The sequence below is a fragment of the Lactuca saligna genome, chromosome 3 (genome assembly GCF_052625555.1).
Source record: "Lactuca saligna cultivar CGN05327 chromosome 3, ASM5262555v1, whole genome shotgun sequence".
In the NCBI taxonomy this organism is placed as follows: Eukaryota; Viridiplantae; Streptophyta; class Magnoliopsida; order Asterales; family Asteraceae; genus Lactuca; species Lactuca saligna.
The window spans coordinates 33,630,533-33,647,119 of record NC_136419.1 but is presented as its reverse complement, the minus strand read 5'-3'; the positions used below and the strand labels follow the sequence as shown (position 1 = coordinate 33,647,119).

The following is a 16,587-nucleotide window of genomic DNA, read 5'->3' as shown; positions in this document are numbered from 1 at the left end:
TTGACTAATACAACCACATGACTAATATAATATTATTAAAACTGTAAAGACTAAATACAATTAACAATTGAAATATATATATATATATATATATATATATATATATATATATATATATATATATATATATATATATAGGGAAGAGTTATATGGAAAATGAATGATTAGGGCAACATATATTTAAACCAATGAAAACATGACAACACATCACTTCCACAATAATTTTTACAATACATTACTTGTGAAGAAAGAAATGGACACGTGTCATTTGATTATTGGTTCTGGTAGATGTTGCCCTAGTTATTTGTTTTCCATAGAACTCATTCCTATATATATATATATATATATATATATATATATATATATATCAAATGAATTGGTTGGTACGGTATTACCATGCTATTCCAATTTTTGTACCATTACCGTAACAACATTAATCAATTGGTACGGTACTACCAACCAAACATGTTAGCTACCAAGTTTCTTGATTCGGTTGGTAACATGTTGGTTGGTTTTCCATGGTACAATTTTGTCAGCCCTAGTATTTATGTGGTTAGTGATAGGCTACGTAAACTTACGAACAAGAGAAAGATTTTATTGATATTGTTGAATTGCTTACATATGTTACACAAATTCAAGAGATTTATTTATAGCAGCAAAACACTTGAAATCTGCCAATATTAAGGCCAAGCCCAGAAAGTAGGCCTGGCAAAACATGGCACGACACAAAAATCCGACACGAGCTCGACATGAAATTAGCGGGTTAGGGTCAGAGATTTCAACACGTTTATGTAAATGGGTTGATACGACATGACACAATAATTAAATGGGTAGGGTTAGGATCAAGATTTTCAACTCAAATATGGCCCGTTTAATTATATATTATTTATTATAAATTTCATATTTTCATAAATATATTATACGTTATAGACTTATAGTGGGTCAAACTCAAGAATTATAAGTAATATTCAAAATTTCAAAGTTACTTAATTTAGTCGTCCTCACCACCTGTCCTTTTGCTCCCCAACTTTAATTCTCTATATTTTTCCTTCTAAACTTATTATAAATTTTGTCATTCCATCTCATAACTCCAATGTTTCATTTTTCCTTTTTGCCTTCACAGCTCCTACTTTCCAACCTTTAAAATTTTTCAACCCGACATGACACAACATAATTACAAGGTCTAAACCTTAACCCGAAACCCGACACAAAACTGACACGAAAATAAACGAGTTAACACAGCACGACACGATAATTAAACAGGTCGGTTAGAGTGAAGCCCTTTCAACCCGTTTAATATCTTAACAGGACACGTTTATCAGGTCTACCAGAAACTATGACAAATTTGTCTCCGACATATTTTGTCGAATCTGATATAGGAACCATCAACTATAAAGTCAAAGTGTAAATTAGGCTCCATGTTTGGTCTGTGTGGTGGCTATATGGCTAAATGATGATGCACACTACACAACTCAATACAAATAATATCTAAAAGTTTAAGGAATCCAATTCCAAGCTATAGAATGAAACCAAAGATAAACACATTGATTTCAGTAAATCTCATATTCTCCATGGTAAGACCTTTATTCTACTTTGGCTTCACTCCAATCATCTCTATAGCCTCATACTTCATAATAATTGCCAAAGTTTGATCAAAAACACTTCTTTCCATATGCTTCTTGTTCAATATACTCACAAGAATCATCAGCCCATTGATAACTTTTTAATATTTTTAGATCTCGAATTCTTGATGGTAAGGTTAATTACTCAAAATCAATTTCATATTGCCATTTCGTTGCCAAACATGTAGTCTTGCATAAGATATACACATTTTAAAGCATACTTTCCACAAATAATGATCACTAACCAACTTCTTCAATTTGTTCAATCGCTTAAATTGTTGGGAGCACATATAATCTATACAATAGACCAGTAAACCTTGAAGATTAAACTTATAGCACCCCAAGATGTCACAAAATATTAGTTAAATGAGACATGAAGATCGTATATCAACATAGATAGCTTTTTCTCATTACAGAAAGTAGCATGTACTACCAAAATATGGATAACTGTTTATAAGAATGTACATATGAAATTTACATCAAATTAAAAGATTAATTCTCAACATGAATCAATTGCTTAAGCATTCAACTGTTTATAAGAATGTACATATGAAATTTACATCAAATTAAAGATAAATTCTCAACATGAATCAATTGCTTAAGCATTCAACTGTTTATAAGAATGTACATATGAAATTTACATCAAGTTAAAGATAAATTCTCAACATGAATCAATTGCTTAAGCATTCAAGGCCGATTGCATGATGGAGGTATCTTAATGTTTTCTTATAATTTTCAAAGCCCAGAAACCAAAAGCTGAAATCATCAACAGTCACTACCTCCACATAGTTATATGACAGCTTCTTCATGTTCATGCTTTCTCTTACTCCTTTTATCTTTCCTAACGGGATTGACACCTTATATTGGAACTTTAACAGCTCGCCTGTGGGAGAATAAGTTTTAAGGGACCTATCACTGCAAAATGAAACCCTTTCTGTAGACACATAAAGTATGCCTGCAATTGCACCTGCTGTAGTGTACAAGAAGCATTGGGAAGCCTGTAACAGCTTCTCTTCCTCTCTGATACCGAAGGTTTTCCTAAAGATTTTACCTGGAGTGCTGCCTAGTTGAATCATTTGGGCACCATGACTCAACTTCTGTTTCATGATTTCAATTAACTTGCGACTTGAACTTGCTGCATATTAACAAAAGATGAACAGTATTATAAGACCGACTAAAAGAAGATAAGTACAGTTATTTTTAATCCAGAGTGCAAAACTACGTACCTTCTCTTTCAATGCCGTTGATCTTGGAAGAAGCGGAAGAAATTGAGTGACAGGGTTCATAAGGTTTAGATAATAGTAATCCCTTAGTTGATTTGATCTCAACTCCAGTGTCATGTTTTGAGAATCTGTGATCCATATTTCGATGTAAATTTGTTGTGATTTGGTTAACTCGAAGGTATTGATGGTTACAATTTCTGATGCTCAATGCCGAAGTTGATGGGTAACGTGTTTTGAAAGAAGAAATTTATTGGCATATAAAGACGACAACTTTTATTTGGATGAGTCATCCATATCTTATCTTTACCGGTGGTTGGTAGTTGGGTCTTTTTCTTCAGCACTACTTTACCAGCTTCTTTATCATGGCCTGCTTTTAACTGTGTATGTCTACCTTTTGCTGTCATGCTGACGGTTTTTTTAAAGTTATTTATCGGTTGGGAAAACACAAAGGTTTAGTGATGATGATTGATGACGAGTAAAGGGAGATTATACTCGAAATGCAAATTAAAAGACCAGGCTAAGGAAAGTAATGTAGATGAGTGCTTAATCAGACTGAGGTGTAAAGGAGTACGCGGGTCAGGAGATCTAGATCTTGTTCTCTCCATTGCCATGTCATAACTACAAGCAGTCAAACAACATCTGGTATGCATAACAATTTAAATACTACATATATATCTTATGGAGACATATATGAAAATACACTACTAAAGGTATTAATAGTTAGCTTTTCTTTAACCCGTTTTAATACTACATACCAGTGTTACGATATTTATCTTTATGTTCGTTCAAGAATCCAACCAATTTATGCGAGATTAAAATTGAAGATTTTATTGCATGGCTTGTTTTTTTTACAAAACTGATGAGGGTGAAGTTAGTTGAAATCATAATACTTCATCAAATGAAGATATTGATCTTTCTTTTTCTTTTGACGTGGTGCATGAAATCCAGTTTCATAGTTTTACTTGCATATAATGTGTGCTTCAATTTGAGTATTTGACATAAGATGTGGGGCCCACCATGACCCTAACCCATCACCGGCAACCCCCCAGTGGGGCCAAAACCCATATATCGCATCAAACCTGTAACTCCTGTGAACCCACTGCATAATCAGATCTGGGAATTCAGTTCATTAATTTCTCCATACTTGCCCACACCTCAGCTCCAAATCCGTCAATTGTCAAATAAAGCCCATTTAAAACCGGAAACTCACAGTGGTGGTGGTGTCCATACTCACATCGATATATCTATGACTATTCCTGTCATAAATATCTGATATCTATTCGTTGGTGACGTGCAGAATTTGAAAAAACCATGTAATCGAGATTGCAACAGGTCACATGCACCTTACATTACCATGCGAACCAAGCCGAAATGTATGTGAATGTCGATATGGGTTTTACTTTATTCATTGAAATTGAGGTGTAAAGTGGTGGGCATTTAGATATCATATGTGATATGACTGCAAGCTCATGGTTATTGACGTAAGACTTTTTGGATATCTTCTCCGTTTGTAGTATGCACCTCAAATGAGATGCATGCCATGTCATCAAAATTCTAATTATGGTCCAAAAAGTAGGATTTTGTTCTAGAAATCATGAAGTAGAATATACTAATTTTTATGGGAAACTTTTATTTTATCTCAAACGGTATATATCAACACAAGACAATTAACATGATTTTCACGGCATTATATATAATGCATTGAACTTTATAGATTTTAATATATTGTCATGTTTTTATTCTATATTTCATACAATTCTATTAATTTTTTTTTTCTATAATACATTGAACTCAATAAATGTCAGTTAATGGAATGTATTTAAATAGTTATTAAGAATTAGAAAACTTACTTTCTTTTTTCAAGTTCATTGAATGCCAAAGTGGCATTCCAAAATGATAGAGAATGACAACTATGATTACCACCTCATTTAACTCTATTATTGAACTCTTATGTTTTAAAGACTTCCAAATTGTTTTTTCATGTGACATTGAATGCCATACCATATATGCACACATTTTTAAGTATACTTTCAATGGATAGATAGGGATCACTTAAGCAAATTCTCCAATTTGTTTAAATTGTTGAGAGCACATATACTCTATTAAATAGAACAAATAGCTTCAAATTTTAACATGTATATGGCTCAAAAACTCACAAAAAAACGAGACATGCATGGAGATTACCATATACTAACATTCATCTTTTTATTTTCATGAGAGAAAGTAGTTGTACCACCAAAATGTGGACATATTACATATATAACTCTAAGACTTTACATTTGAAATTTACATCATTTTACTTAAAAACATCCATTGCTTAAGCACTCAAGCCGATTGCATGACGGACGTATCTTAATGTTTTCTTATAATTCACAAAGCCCAGAAACCAAAAGCTGAAATCGTCAACAGTCACGACCTCCACGTAGTTATATGATAGCCTCTTCATGTTCACGCTTTCTCTTACTCCTTTTATCTTTCCTAACGGGATTGACACCTTATATTGGAACTTTAGCAGCTCGCCTGTGGGAGAATAAGTTTTAAGGGACCTATCACTACAAAATGCAATCCTTTCTGTAGACACAAAGAGGATGCCTGCAATTGCACCTGCTGTAGTGTACAAGTAGCATTGGGAAGCCTGTAACAGTTTCTCTTCCTCTCTGGTGCCAAAGGTTTTCCTAAAGATTTTACCTTGACTGCCGAGTTGAATCATTTTGACACCATGACTCAACTTCTGTTTCATTATTTCAATTAATTTGGGCCCAGAACTCGCTGCATATTACAAAGATATAATCAGATTAAGATCGATTGAAAGAAAGAAGTATACCATTTTGTAGTTAAAGTAATTATATATAGTGCTAGATAGTTAATTACCATGATTTTTAATGCCGACTGCAAAACTTCCTTCTCTTTCGTAAGGTTTAGATAATAGCAGTCCCCTACCTGATTTAATCGCAACTCCGTTATCATGTTTTGACAATCTATGATCCATTTTGACGTATGTTGATGTGATTCGGGTTCCTTGAAAGTATGATTTGCCTTTGCTGATTCGGGTGTCTTGAAAGTTGGTGGGTAATGTGTTTTGAGTACTGATCACATTATATATATATATATATATATATATATATATATATATAGGCATACAAAGCTAGATCGAATAACTTTGAACAACTTTTAGTTAGATGAGTCATTCATATCTCATCCTCACTGTGCAGGTGGTTGGTAGTTGAGTCTTTTTTGGAGCACTACTTTATCTTCTTGATGGCCTGCTTTTAACCGTGTATCTCCACCTTTTGCTGTCATGCTGACGGTTTCTTTCAAAGTTATTTATCTGGTCGTACGATTATATCCGAAAATGCAGTTTATAAGACCATGCTAAGGAAAGTGATATGGAAGTGGTGGGGAGGTGATCTTTTATTTTGCTTAACCAGATTGAGGTGTAAAGAAGTTGTGTCATGAGACTTTCAGGATCTTGTCTCCACGTTGTCATGTACTGACTAGACAGAACACGTGATATGCATAATACACATATATCCTCTCTCTTGAAGGTTAATTTTTGTCGAAGATGAAAAAATGAAGTAAAAGTAACTAATATAGTGAGCTTTAATTAACCAAACTTTATATATATTATAGGTTGTAGCATGATCGGGCATTCGGATCATTATGTTTGGTTTGCGGAAATTAAAGAAATTATGTGGAAATGAAATTAAAGATTGCAAATCATTACTTGTTTGGTTAGAAAATTAGAGGGAACTGAAAATTATTAAGACCGAAGGACTCCATCAAATGATCAAAATATTTATCTTTCTAATTTGAAGTAGGGGATGAAATTCAATTTCGTTGTTTTACTTGCTTATAAAAAGACAAGAACACACTGATCATCTTATAATTTTGTTTGTGTATTGCACACACAAACATATATATGAAATTATACGTGGCTTGTGATTCAAAAAAATATAAGAAAGTAATATAAATTTTTTTTTTTTTTGAAATTGGAATAGGCATATTATAATCACAATGACAACATGTCACCTGCAACTTACATTAGCAATAGCATGCTAAGCAAGAGGAAATATAAACTGCGATGTTGGATTTTATTTTCTTTAAGGGAATTGAGGTGTAAATTGGTCATTGGTGGAAATTCAGCTTTCTTAATATTATATAACTGCTAGTTCAAGGTAAATGACATAAGAATTTGGAGAAACCATATTATACTCTATGTAATTTTTCACATAAAAAAATAATTTCAAAATTAATTCTTATGGTCCAAAGCTTTTAATATATATACAAAAATTAAGGCACGGAGATAGGATATCAACATACATCTTTTTCTCATTAGAGTTAAAGTAGTTATACCGCCAAAATGTGGGCATAACTGTAACTCTGTAAGACTTTACATTTGAAATTTACATCAAATCAAGGATTAATTACAAACATCATTTGCTTAAGCATGGAGTCCGATTGCATGATGAACGTATCTTAAGGTTTTCTTATAATTTACAAAACCCAGAAACCAAAAGTTGAAATCATCAATCGTCACTAGCTCCACATAGTTGTTTGATGGCCTCTTCATGTTCATGCTTTCTCTTACTCCTTTTATCTTTCCTAAAGGGATTGACACCTTATATTGAAACTTTAGCAGCTTGCCTGTGGTAGAATATGTTTCAATGGATCTATAACTGCAAAACGCAACCCTTTCTGTAGACACAAAAAGGATTCCTGCAATTGCACCTGCTGTAGTGTATAAGTTGCATTCAGAAGCCTTTAACAGCTTCTCTCCCTCTCTGATACTGAAGGTTTTCCTGAAGATTTTTCTTTGGCTTCCAACTTGAATCATTTTTGCACCATGACTCAACATCTCTTTCATGATTTCGATTAATTTTGGCCCTGAACTTGCTGCGAAATATAAACAGTATAAGCTCGATAGAATTGATTTGAAAGAAGTAGAACATTCTGTAGTGATTTTTAATAGATTGCAAAACTACCTTCTCTTTTAATGCCATTAATCTTGGAAGAAGTGGTAGAAAGAGGGTAATGGGGCTCATAAGGTTTAGACAATAGTAGTCCCCTTGTTGATTTGATCGCAACTCCAGTTTCATATTTTGAGAATCTTTGATCCATATCTTGACGTTTGTTTGCTGTGATTTGCCTTTGCTATTTCTGAAGCTAAATGCTGATTTTGGTGGGTTATTTTATGTGTTTTGAAAGAAGACATTTATAGGCATTTAGAGATTGAATAAAACTGACAACTTTTTATTTTGATGAGTCATCCATGTCTCATGGTTACTGGTGGTTGGTAGTTAAGCCTTTTCGAATGCACTACTTTGCTTTTTTGATATTTGTGGCTGCTTTTGACTGTGTATAGCTACCTTTTTCTGTCATGCTGACAGTTTTTTTACATGTTTTTTATCGGTTGACGATAAAGCAACAAAGTTTTGTGATGAGCAAAATAAGGAAAGTGATTTGGGTGGTGAGAGATGATCTTTGTTTGGCTTAAACTTAATCATATTGAGGTGTAAAGCAATTGGTGATAAGACTTTTATGATCTTGTTTTTATTTGTTGACATGTCATGACTAGAAAGAACATGTAACATTCATAAAAAATACAATACACATATATACTCTCCCTCTCTCTCTCTCTTAAAGGTTAAGCTTTGTGGAAGATGAGAAAATGAAATCTGAGTTTTTCTTTAGCCAATTTTAATAATTTGTGAAATTTAAGAGAAATTGGGTAAAATTTATTGAGTAATTGTAAAATTTGATAAAATTAACTTTGTTGAAATTGATGGAATTCCTTAAAACCAAACTTGCTTATTAAAAGCTAAAAATGTCATCATCCTATGTTTTTACACCATTTTGATATGATTGTTAATGTTGTTATTACATTACTAAATAGAAATTAAAAATTCCATGTCAGCAGAACAGGTCACATTAGGTTGCTGTGACAAATTTTTACTTTTTGCCCCCAATTCAATCTTCGCTTTAATTAATCAAATGTCAAAACCTTTATAAATATACATTTTTTTAGAAGATTTCAATTACATGTCAAATCCTGTCAACAAAACATACTGCATACTTAATATCCTTCCTCTTCCAGACAATTCCAAATCCCACAAAAACAATCAGCCAATTCTTAATACAGGTGTTTAAAGCTGTTTTGTTCAATTAAGCAACATGATGAAATGTTTGTCTTAGGGTCATTATTTGAGTTGTTTATAAACGTTATAGTTAAGTCTACCCAAAATTTATGTGTTACAAAGTCAGAAAAGTGAAAACAGAAAGATATTAGATATTATATTACAACTGTAGTTGACAATATTTCATAAAGACCACACAAGTAGCCTTAAACAAACAAAAACTACGAGATAACACACCTGGTCTGAGTTTGATCTTGAATTTGAATCTGAAACAATTAACAAAACACTACTCAACCACAAACATATCCAATAAAACATTGAACATATATGCACACAATAAAAATAGTTAGCCCATTTCAAGCTATTCCATTTCCATAAATAAACATTTTCAATTTAAGACATCAGGCTCCACTAAACTCCCCGTATAATTCACCTTACAACCTTCCGGAAACCTCAATCCTGCTTCTTCACAACCAGCTTTCGTCACATTTGGACAAGACCTCACATCAAGATACTCCAAAGACCTACACGCCTCCAAAACCATACTTATTCCCAACACTGTAATCTTCGGACAATTACTAACTTTCAAAACCTTCAAACCGGAATGGAATTCCGGATTCCGGAGTCCATCAAAAGCAGCATCCGTCACCTCTTCACAGCACCCAATGTCTAACACCTCCAAACAACTGCATTGTGAAAGTATGCAATTCAATGAAGCGTCTGAAACATTTAAACACCAATCCATACGCAAGATCTTGAGGGTTTGAGAAGTGGCAACTAGTGATTTTATTGAATCACTCGATATGTCCCGACATCCTCCAATTATGAGGGTTTCAAGATTCTTGCAATGATTAGCTAATGCAAATATAGATTTGTCCCCGAGTTTGTAGCAGTCTAGTAACTTTAATGTCTTTAAGGAAATTGAACAGGCTTCTGCTATAACTGATATTCCAAGATCTCCCACGTTTGTACATTTATTTACATCCAAATGCGTTATGTGTTTACATCCGTCTACTAAAGCAGTGAGTCCGGTGTCTGTTATGTTGGTGCAACCTTGTAGGCCTAATTCTTCCAAATTATGACAGTTTTTAGAGAGGGATTTTAGTAGGGTATCAGTGACAAAGCGACAACCAGCAAGGTGTAAGCTTTTTAGGTCATGGCAGCCATCGGTGACAGCTGATAATCCTTTATCAGTTAGCTTTCTACAGTATGAAACATCTAATGATTGTAGAGATGAAAGACCGGATCCAATTGCCACCATTCCAGCATCAGTGATACCTGCAAAACCACATTTGCATAAAAGAATATAAGGATTCCAACAAGAGGTGAAACGGAATTTAGATGGGGGATTGGGGATTGGGAGTTCTTGCAATTACAACCGTTTAGACACTACACAATATGAGACAAGAAAAAAAAAGCAAAAGGTTTCTCACAAACAGAAAGGATTATAAACATTCAACCGAAGTTCAGAAGTCAGAACATCCCTGCAAACCAAAGCCATGACTTTTCTACAAGTCTGGTCCGTTAATTCAGAACAAGTATATCACTTCCAATATATCACAGAACATCAATTGGAGGTGAGAACGAAAACCATAAAGAATCAAATAAGACCTTTGCAATTTTGAAGCTTGAGTAGACGTAAGGCGGTGAAACCAGTGGCGATGACGGATAGATCTGAATCAGTGACTCCGGGATAAAACGAACGTGATGCGGATTGAGAGAGATCGAGATCCTTGAGGCGAGTGAAGCGTGCAGCCATCTTACGAAGCATGTGTGGACCAGCACGAGCACAGAGCTTCTTCCTCTCTGTGCTCTGAAGATAGAGCCATTTCTTGCATACAAGACCGAAAACTTCTTTATCTTTGTCGGTTTCTAGTTTAACCAAAACTGCTCGGAGTTCGTCGTCCCTTAATCGCTCGTTAATGCACGTCTCTTCTCCTTCCCCTGCTATGCCTTTTTCGCCGATTTCTCCCATTGGGTATATGATTGATTGATGAATCGTGGGAAATCAGAAACCCTAATTCAAGTGTTCTGAACTCCTTCTGTCATCTGGTGAGTTATGGATTTTCAACGGGGACCAAAAGGAGTTAGAGATATGGATCGTGCAGAGCTAACTCCGATAATGATTGAGCAACGGGTGGTCTTCGGGTCGAAACCCGACATGATCGGAATCAGAAGAAAAGTAGTTAAAGTACCAAATGATAGGAAATGGAACCAAAAATCATATTCATCTGAAAATGATATGGAAGCAACAATCATATCATCAAATGATATTAGTTTTTGTTATGTTTTAAAAATTTTAGACCGAAGTATTGATTTTCATTATAAGTGGTGGATTAATTGAGGATTTTAAAAATAATAATTATGTTAAACGATTTGTCACTATAAATAAAAGTCAATCATCTAAAACATTTTTATAATTTGAGAGCATTCTACATATAGAAATTTTTAAGAGCTCTCATGCTTGGAGAAATTATATTGTAATATGCAAAATGTATAAGATTCAACACAATTAAATTATACATAACAATTATAAATTATATGAAAATGATTTATGTTTATTTATGAATGTGAGTCATTTTCATAGAAATGAACGTTATGTTCAATTATTAACGAGTCATTTTCATGCTAAGAAATGAACATTATGTTCAATTATCAACGTATATCATTTTCATGTGTTTCTATGATTAGAGCATATAATATAATTTAGATATATGCTCAACGCTTTCATTTGCTCAATATTCTTTATAATGAAATCATTCGGCTATTCACTATTAAATATTGTGTAAGATTCATGATTATTCACAATAGGTGTAATAGCTATATTTGATGATTTTTCAATCAATTTCAAGTCAACAATCGTGAAATGATGATCTGTTTTTCATGAAGCATATTGAGGTCAATGAAAATTGTAAGTTTTCATTGTTTTAAGTAATTTTACATGTCAATAACCTATGGGCATGAGGTGTGTCCCAATGGAGAACTGCTTACGTGATCGTATTTTCATCTATTAAGGATTTATTGTTGATAATTATATGTGATTTAAAGATTATAATCCCAAATTCAACTAAGAAAACAATAAATCCAAATCCTACAACAAACCAAACCGTTTGTTTTTACAAAGCTCGAGTTAATATCAGATTATTCATTAAAATATTGTACCATTAAATGGTCTATGGGTGCAAGTTTGAAACTAGTAGTGGTACTCCCGCTTGGAGACAACATGGGACTGGTTTTGTATCCATCCACCACTTTAACAGATACCATTATCAGAGTCGTTTAAGTAGCATTGTAATTTCATCTCTATATTCAGTAACAATCGGATTACAGTAAGAGGATCAGGTTAAAGGGTAAGCATTAAAAACCCAACACTTATTGTCCCTCGTGTATATATTCCACTTTAAAAATTAAATCATATAGATCATCATGTCAAAGAATAGGAAAAAGAATCAAAGTCAGGGTGAAGGTCAGTGTCAAACCCCATCATCAACTTTTTAAGAAGTACGCACACAGTCTTTGAGAAACTGTGAGAGCTGAGAAGCATACAACTCGGGTTCATTCCTAAAATGGTCAACATGTGGTGTTGACTTAAAGTTGCATGACCTGACCACACGCCCTGTTCTTTGCTGTGCCTCTATAAAAGACTCCACTGACCCTGCAGGAATCACTTTGTCCGCACTGCTGTAGATGTACAACTGCGGGCAGCTTGGCTGCCCGGATTTCAGCTGTACTAATACATTCGAAAGCCTCCTGAAATGTGAAAACAAGTGAACTGAATAAACACAATTCCTTCCCTGATTCCACCATACAAAATGATTAAAAAAAAAAAAAAACTTACTGGTTAACTGATGGAAGATTTAAAACCACGCCAAAGAACTTCTCAAGAACCACCAACAGAGCCGATTCACTCATTGCTGGTTTGGCAGAGATGTCACCTTCATTTCTATGTCCTTTTGCTGCAATACTGTTTTTCTTCAGAAAAGCAGCAGAGAAACCCGAAGCCCAAACCTGAAACAAATTAAACAATTACTTAATAAATAAATAAATAAAAGAAATCTTACGTAACCAAACAATAACTACCTGTGGGTCCGGGGATGCAACAGGTGCAGAATCCACTATACATCCCTTAATCCGCCCCATTAGTGTAACGTCTTGCATCTGAAACTTTTCCAAGATAGCTCCATATCTGTGATATAAAAACAACCACAGATGTTATAAAGATTTGATTTTTTTTTTAAATAATAATATGAGATGAAAAGGGTTTGCTTTTGCTTACATTAGCCATCCGGTGTTGCTGAATGTGTGAAAGACCAAATTCTTTCCGTATTCTTCTTCCAACCATTCAGAAAGATGATTCACAAGCGAATTCACATGCTCTTCCGTTTTCCCTCCAACTTTATAACTTAAAATCTCAGACATGGGAAATGTAAAGGTGATGACATGGAACCCTTTTGAGGTATACCAATCTGCATATTTCTTGAGATGTTTCTGTTTAGCACCCAGCCACCCAAGCAAAACCACCACCATTTTAGAGTTTTCTGATAAACCAATGGCATTAGGCTGTGGTAAATGCCATCTGTAAATGAGATCATTAGACATGGTTGTTGGGATACTAGAAGCATGATCGATTGGCCTGTGAGCTTTTGCCAACTCAGCTGACCTATACACGTTGAGTAAAGCAGAAGAAAACGCAACATCAGAAGCCATCTTGTTGGGTATATGAATTGTTGGGTATCTGAAATTAGGAACAGGTATCCGACTCTTTGTTGAAAAAGATAGCTTTGAAACACTAGAACCAGAGATTTGTGCCCATTTTGCTTCACTGATTAAATCCGATGAACAGCCAATTGATTGTTCTGATGAAGAACATGAATCCGGTTTGGATGGAAAGAATCTGTCACGAAGATCAGTAGAAACAGAAGCTAATGCAACAGCAGAGGCTGCAACAACCGGCCTTTGAAATAAACCAGACAACGAACCCATAATCTTGGAGTCACCGATGCAGAATCTCTGATCATATAATAAGCAATTATGAATATATATAAATACGACAAAAACAAACCAGAGTTCGTTGGAATTAATAAATATGAACAACGCGCAAAGAAAGTCAAAAAGAACGTGTTTTTTGATGAAGAAAAGTAGCTTCTTACCTGTAGTGGGTCTTGGTTGAAGTCGTTCTTTGGGCTGCCAATAAACGTGCCTATTGACAGCCCACGCGAAGCCTTTTTATATATACACAGTCAGAGTCAGCCAAGCGAAGCTTCTTCCTATCTACAGAAAATGTTCTTGAAAGCATTAGATTTACGCATCGTTTGTTCCCAGAAACGCGAATTTATGTGGGAAAAGAATCTAATGAGGCTAGATTATTTATACAAATTGGGGCATAAGTATTAAGTATATCAGTATATGCTTGATTCGGAACCTAATGAACATATTTGAGCCACGATTATTGTCAACCTCGAGCAGCATAAAAGAATCCCAGAAGAAGATACCGGGCATAAAAAAGAGAGATGGTATGGGCCAATGAAGATGTCTACTTAAACACCACCAAAAGTTGGGGATTTGTCCACTTTGTAACACTTTTTGTGATACTTGCAATTATCTCCAACATGAGGGTGAAAGTGGAATTGTACACAATTTATTGATTGGCCCACCGCCCATATCCACCAATAATACGCACAAAACCATGCTCCTCTCAAAAAGAATCTTTAAAATAGAATATTATACAGTAGCTATTGTCTTTGGTTTGATGAATTTTCTTGAATCAATAGTATCGATTAAGAAAGATAATCGATACATCTTTGCAAAAAAAATTGTTAGAAATAAATATGCGACAAAAGGGTGCACGTTTTCCCTAATTTTGATGCTAAAAGGAATATTCGAAATTCAAATATTGATGTTTGACGAGTGACGCAAACTTTGAACACAACTGCACCAATCCAAAAGGTAGGAGCGAGGTAGGGGAAAATTAGAAGGAAGGCAATAGCTGTAAACAGGCGTGACGAACGTGACTCATCAAATTGCGCTTTAACCGTGTTGTACTGTACAACACCGAGATGCTTAATCTCGCCTTCATCGGTCGACTTACGTGAAACGGAACGGTTTTTTCTGCAATGTAGGTTTTCAATCCAGCGTTTCGTTTGAATTTCGGATTGAAATATTCAATAACACAGATGCATAACCCAAGAAACCCTAAACGGGTTAAAAATACTATCTATCGGTTGCAATCGTATCAACGATGGCATACCAAACAATAAAAACAGCCAGAAATTGAATGACATGATTAGTTACCTGAGAGACGATGGACTCCGGCGGCAAAAACTTCAGAGGAAAAGGAACCCACGAAGTTGATGCCGGTGTCGGAATTCTTCAGAGACCAACGAAATCAGCAAGGGATATTCTTGGGTTCCTCAATTATAGGGCGCCGAGTCTTTGACAACCTTCCGAATTGAAAAATGGTAACTCTAGGTTCAAATTTATTGCTGCCATAGTTGAATTATGTTATCAGACGATTGTACCCCTTCCTTTCATTTGCCTCTATAAACACGAAATAGCTAATGTTATACTTATAAATAAAATAATATTTACTCATTATATTTAGTATACACGCATAAATAACGTATTGTCCCATTTATAAAACTTACTATAAAGATGTCGATAAAAATGAGCAACCCAATGAACAATAAACGCGTTTAACCAAATAACAAAGTTCACCAAGATTTGTAAAACTAGATTAAATGTAATGTTTTAAAAATCGGTTCAAACCGATTGAACAGGAAATCGAATATGAGAGAGGTTTAATAAGGATTAGGGATGAGCATTTTGACTGGGAAATTGACCGAAACCAGAACCGGATAGAACGATCGGCCGGGACCGGGACGATATTCTTGTAGATTTTTGGAAACGGGAACCGATAGGAACCGGCAAAAACCGGACCGTATGTTACTATTTCTCGAGGACCGGTTCCAACATTGAAGACACAACAAGAACCGGGAACCGGTAAAACCGGCAGTCCGGTTCGATTCTTAATTTCGGCCAACTTTGGTTCCCGGGCCGAGTCCGATTCGGGCCAGTACCAGCCGGGTCGGTTCCTTTGTTCATCCCTAATAAGGACCGATTTATGCTAATTTTAAGGCTAGACGGATGGTTTTTTCAAAAACCGGGTTGAAGTGATAATGATAAAAGGGCAAAAAACCTATTGAACCGGTCTATTAGATTTACATAGTTGGATTAGCTCACCTCGTTCAAACAATCAATTTTTAAATAAATTGAATCACTCAATCGGTCAAGTTGTCCGGAGTATACACAACTTAAATGTCACACCCCAAAACCGAGAACGGCGGAAGCGTTCTGGGGGGGAGGACGTCATGTAAAGTATCACAAAATAGTATAACAATAAACAAGCAAACAACATCATCCATTGCATTAAATATATAGTTTTAATACAAGCGTGTTCTGTACAGTTATAGATACCAAAAATGTAAATCAAAATAATAAGATGAGTCTTGAATGTGCTCCATCTTCTCAAAAGATGGCCTCGGTACCTGTCTACTGATGACCTAAGAATACAAGTTATTTTGAAAGAGTTTATCAGCATTAAAGCTGGTG

General features: G+C 34.8%; 5 protein-coding genes across 5 annotated transcripts; all 5 read right to left on the bottom strand.

The window, feature by feature from the left end:
* Positions 1-2,199: 2,199 nt before the first annotated feature.
* Positions 2,200-3,085, bottom strand: LOC145033518 (putative GEM-like protein 8). Its single transcript, XM_078982113.1, has 2 exons — positions 2,849-3,085; positions 2,200-2,757 (listed from the first exon to the last, which is right to left on the bottom strand). Exons 1-2 carry the CDS (start codon positions 2,982-2,984, stop codon positions 2,294-2,296), a joined length of 600 nt encoding a protein of 199 aa, XP_078838239.1. The 5' UTR covers positions 2,985-3,085; the 3' UTR covers positions 2,200-2,293.
* Positions 3,086-5,031: 1,946 nt separating this feature from the next.
* LOC145033517 (putative GEM-like protein 8) lies at positions 5,032-5,948 on the bottom strand. The gene is made up of 2 exons (XM_078982111.1): positions 5,717-5,948; positions 5,032-5,614 (listed from the first exon to the last, which is right to left on the bottom strand). The coding sequence occupies exons 1-2, from the start codon at positions 5,832-5,834 to the stop codon at positions 5,163-5,165; spliced, it is 570 nt and encodes a 189-aa protein (XP_078838237.1). The 5' UTR covers positions 5,835-5,948; the 3' UTR covers positions 5,032-5,162.
* Positions 5,949-7,151: 1,203 nt separating this feature from the next.
* Positions 7,152-8,049, bottom strand: LOC145035095 (GEM-like protein 6). The gene is made up of 2 exons (XM_078983686.1): positions 7,828-8,049; positions 7,152-7,738 (listed from the first exon to the last, which is right to left on the bottom strand). Exons 1-2 carry the CDS (start codon positions 7,961-7,963, stop codon positions 7,287-7,289), a joined length of 588 nt encoding a protein of 195 aa, XP_078839812.1. The 5' UTR covers positions 7,964-8,049; the 3' UTR covers positions 7,152-7,286.
* Positions 8,050-9,307: 1,258 nt separating this feature from the next.
* On the bottom strand, positions 9,308-11,083 carry LOC145035094 (RNI-like superfamily protein). Its single transcript, XM_078983685.1, has 2 exons — positions 10,591-11,083; positions 9,308-10,257 (listed from the first exon to the last, which is right to left on the bottom strand). The coding sequence occupies exons 1-2, from the start codon at positions 10,952-10,954 to the stop codon at positions 9,368-9,370; spliced, it is 1,254 nt and encodes a 417-aa protein (XP_078839811.1). The 5' UTR covers positions 10,955-11,083; the 3' UTR covers positions 9,308-9,367.
* A 1,180-nt stretch (positions 11,084-12,263) lies between these two features.
* Positions 12,264-15,498, bottom strand: LOC145035093 (alpha/beta-Hydrolases superfamily protein). The gene is made up of 6 exons (XM_078983684.1): positions 15,271-15,498; positions 14,130-14,250; positions 13,256-13,989; positions 13,060-13,165; positions 12,818-12,987; positions 12,264-12,729 (listed from the first exon to the last, which is right to left on the bottom strand). Exons 3-6 carry the CDS (start codon positions 13,960-13,962, stop codon positions 12,474-12,476), a joined length of 1,239 nt encoding a protein of 412 aa, XP_078839810.1. The 5' UTR covers positions 13,963-13,989; positions 14,130-14,250; positions 15,271-15,498; the 3' UTR covers positions 12,264-12,473.
* Positions 15,499-16,587: the final 1,089 nt, after the last annotated feature.